Raw genomic sequence first — 3,254 nt, 5'->3', positions numbered from 1 at the left:
GTACGTTTTGGTACGTCATCTGGCATAATTGGCAGCGACCAGTCAGAGAGGGACACGTCCTAGGCGAGGATAGTTTCATATATAAGGGACAGTTATTCCTCACTCGGCGTCTCCGCATTGTAAGCTTATGCTCTCCCTCTCAAGATGCATTAAAGCTTTTCTGCAGTAGGATCCTGTGTGTGCCGCGTCGTTCCTGCTGGCGAGATGTAGCGCGGGACATCTGGTGCCAAAAACCCGGGAAAGACCTCGCCATCGTCAGCACCTTTGGAGATCCCTTGGCGACAAGGTGGATTCAGAACTGCAGGTAGATACGTTCGGAGAGGCAGCCCTTTCTTGGACTTTGGTCTGGGGTTGTCACCGCCTTGGGAAGGATTTGTTGAGGCTATAGTATTTGTCCTGGGAGCCACCCTACTCTTTATGTTCTGTTTTCACCGTTTTCGCTGTTAAAAGGACGATCACAGCAGCTGAAGGCGTGTCTCAGTCTCTCGTATATAAGTTAGCTTCGTGCAGCTCCCTTTTACCTTCGATTTTGACTGTTGAGGAGCAAGTACGCGATAAGGCCGACGTAGATAAGTGGCACCATCCGGGGAGGCGCGTGTAAGACTCCCGTACATAAGAGAGCAGCGTGTCCGTCTCTACCCTTTCACCTCACGCCTTGTCAGACGGACGTAGATAAGCCGCCGGCGTTCCTGGCCCATCATGGGATCCTCACAGTCTGTGGTCACGGCCTTGGAAACAGTGTTAAAGCAGAGGAACATCAAAATTGGAGGAGTAACACTTAAAAACTTTGTGAAGGAGGTGGAGAGGGTGGCGCCTTGGTTTGCCTGTTCAGGCTCGTTTACGATTGCCTCATGGAACAAACTTGGAAAAGACCTTGACAGAAAATTGGCGGAAGAGGATCTGCGCCTAGGAACCAAAGCTATATGGAAGCTGGTTAAGAATTGTTTAAAGGATGAAACGTGTAAGGCAGCAGTAGTAGAAGGACAGGCCACTCTCGAGGTAGTCCGGGAAAGTCTGTCAGAAACCGAACGTAGTGAGAGGTTGGGCGCGCGCAAGAAAAAAGACGTCCTAAGAAAGAAAAAGTGCCCTCCCGGTAAGTCCGCAGACAAGGGAGCGTTGAAATTTTCAGATTCCAGCACTTCCTCCTCTACACATAAACCAGGAGGGGGAGCCAGCCTATACTCTGTGAAAGAGCTAGAAGCGCTGAACCTTGACAGTTCTGAAAGCTCTGAAAATAAAACCTTAGACTCAGAGGAGGAGGCTGAGCTAGATGAGGAAGCAGCTAAATATGAGGAGGAAAGATATTACCCTGATGAATGTAGGGGAAGTAATAGAAGCCTTCTAGCATGGCCGCCACCATATGAGACACGCTCATGCGCCTTCTCACTAGTCCCTGAGAGGGTGAGAAGAAAGCTGAGTATGACATTTCCTATCTTTGAGACTCCGGAGGGAGGACGGGTCCATGCCCCTGTTGAATATAATCAGATTAAGGAATTAGCAGAATCAGTTAGAAAGTATGGAGTCACGGCCAACTTTACTCTAACACAACTCGACAGGTTGGCCACGACAGCATTGACACCAGCTGATTGGCAGATGATTGCTAAGGCAGCCCTTGCCAGCATGGGCCAATACATGGAATGGAAAGCGCTCTGGTATCAGGCAGCCCAAACACAGGCCAGAGCGAATGCTATGGCCTTAATACCTGAGCAACAAGAATGGACTTTCGAACTCTTAACAGGACAGGGCCGTTTTGCAGCTGATCAGTCTGCTTACCACTGGGGCGCCTATGCTCAGGTCTCCAGCACAGCTATTAGAGCCTGGAAGGCACTGTACAGGAGAGGAGGGATTGATAATCAACTTACAAAAATCGTTCAGGGACCCCAGGAAAATTTCTCAGATTTTGTAGCTAGAATGACAGAGGCTGCAGGACGAATCTTTGGCGATCCTGAACAAGCAGCACCACTAATAGAACAGCTCATTTTCGAGCAAACCACCCAGGAGTGCCGAACAGCCATAGCCCCCCGAAGAAATAAAGGGCTTCAGGATTGGCTTAGAGTTTGCAGGGAACTTGGAGGGCCCCTTACTAACTCAGGCCTGGCGGCTGCCATTCTCCAATTCCAGCGACGCCCCGTTAAAGGGACGGATAAAAGATCATGCTTTCAATGTGGGAAAACAGTCCATCTAAAAAGAGACTGCAGGATGACAAAAAGAGACAGGGGGTCTGCAACCCTCTGTGTCCGATGTGGCAAAGGCTACCATAGGGCTGACCAGTGCCGATCAGTGAGAGACATTAAAGGCAAACTACTCCCTCCTTTGGAGACTCAACCTAATGAGATGTTGAAAAACGGGCTGGTGGGCCCCCGGTCCCAGGGCCCTCAAAGATATGGGAACTGCTTTCACAGGGCCACGACCCTGGCAGAGGAGGTCCCCCAAGAGGCGACACAAAATTGGACCTGCGTGCCGCCTCAGACTTCTTTCTAATGCCCCAGATGGGCATTCAGCCAATTCCTGCTCAGACTGTGGGGCCTCTACCCCTGGGAACCATAGGCCTTGTCCTTGGGAGAGGATCTCTCGCCCTACAAGGACTGATAGTCCATCCAGGCCTTGTTGAAGCTCAGCGCTCTCTTGATATTCAGATTCTTTGTTCAAGTCCCGATGGGGTTTTTTTCCATAAGTAAAGGAGATAGAATAGCACAGTTATTACTCCTTCCGTGTTCCCAGGCCACGATACAGTATACCAAGGGACCCATGGGGTCCACTGGTCATGATTCGGCATATTTGGTGGTTCACCTTAACAACCAATTGAGCTTAGAAATTAATGGAAAGAAATTCGAAGGCATACTGGATACTGGGGCTGATAAAAGTATAATTTCCTCAAAATGGTGGCCTCAATCATGGCCTACCACAAAATCTTCTCACTCACTACAAGGATTAGGCTACCAGTCATGCCCTATGATCAGCTCTGCCACTCTAACTTGGACAACTGCCGATGGCCAACAGGGACAATTTATTCCTTATGTACTTCCCCTGCCTGTTAATCTTTGGGGGAGGGATGTTATGCAGACCATGGGACTGACCTTATCTAATGAATACCCCCCACAAGTGGCCCACATGATGTCAAGGATGGGCTATAAGGAAGGGAAAGGCCTAGGGCGATTAGAACAGGGTTGTCTCACGCCCATTGAACCGATCGCCAACCCCCATAAACAAGGCCTGGGTTTTTCCTAGGCGCCATTGGGGCAGCACGACCCATA

General features: G+C 49.9%; 1 protein-coding gene across 1 annotated transcript; it reads left to right on the top strand.

The window, feature by feature from the left end:
- Window positions 1-699: 699 nt before the first annotated feature.
- LOC148001567 (uncharacterized) lies at window positions 700-2,481 on the top strand. Its single transcript, XM_087581919.1, has one exon. It carries the CDS (start codon window positions 700-702, stop codon window positions 2,479-2,481), a length of 1,782 nt encoding a protein of 593 aa, XP_087438045.1.
- The last annotated feature ends 773 nt before the right edge of the window (window positions 2,482-3,254 follow it).

This window comes from Rattus norvegicus, chromosome 13, assembly GCF_021556685.1.
Source record: "Rattus norvegicus strain SHRSP/BbbUtx chromosome 13, alternate assembly SHRSP_T2T, whole genome shotgun sequence".
Classification (NCBI taxonomy): Eukaryota; Metazoa; Chordata; class Mammalia; order Rodentia; family Muridae; genus Rattus; species Rattus norvegicus.
The sequence above is the reverse complement of the archived record's forward strand: the minus strand, read 5'-3'. Positions and strand labels throughout refer to the sequence as shown.

What these genes read in the sequence shown, in the direction of transcription:
- LOC148001567 (XM_087581919.1), top strand. Translation starts at nt 700, where the DNA reads ATGGGATCCTCACAGTCTGTGGTCACGGCCTTGGAAACAGTGTTAAAG.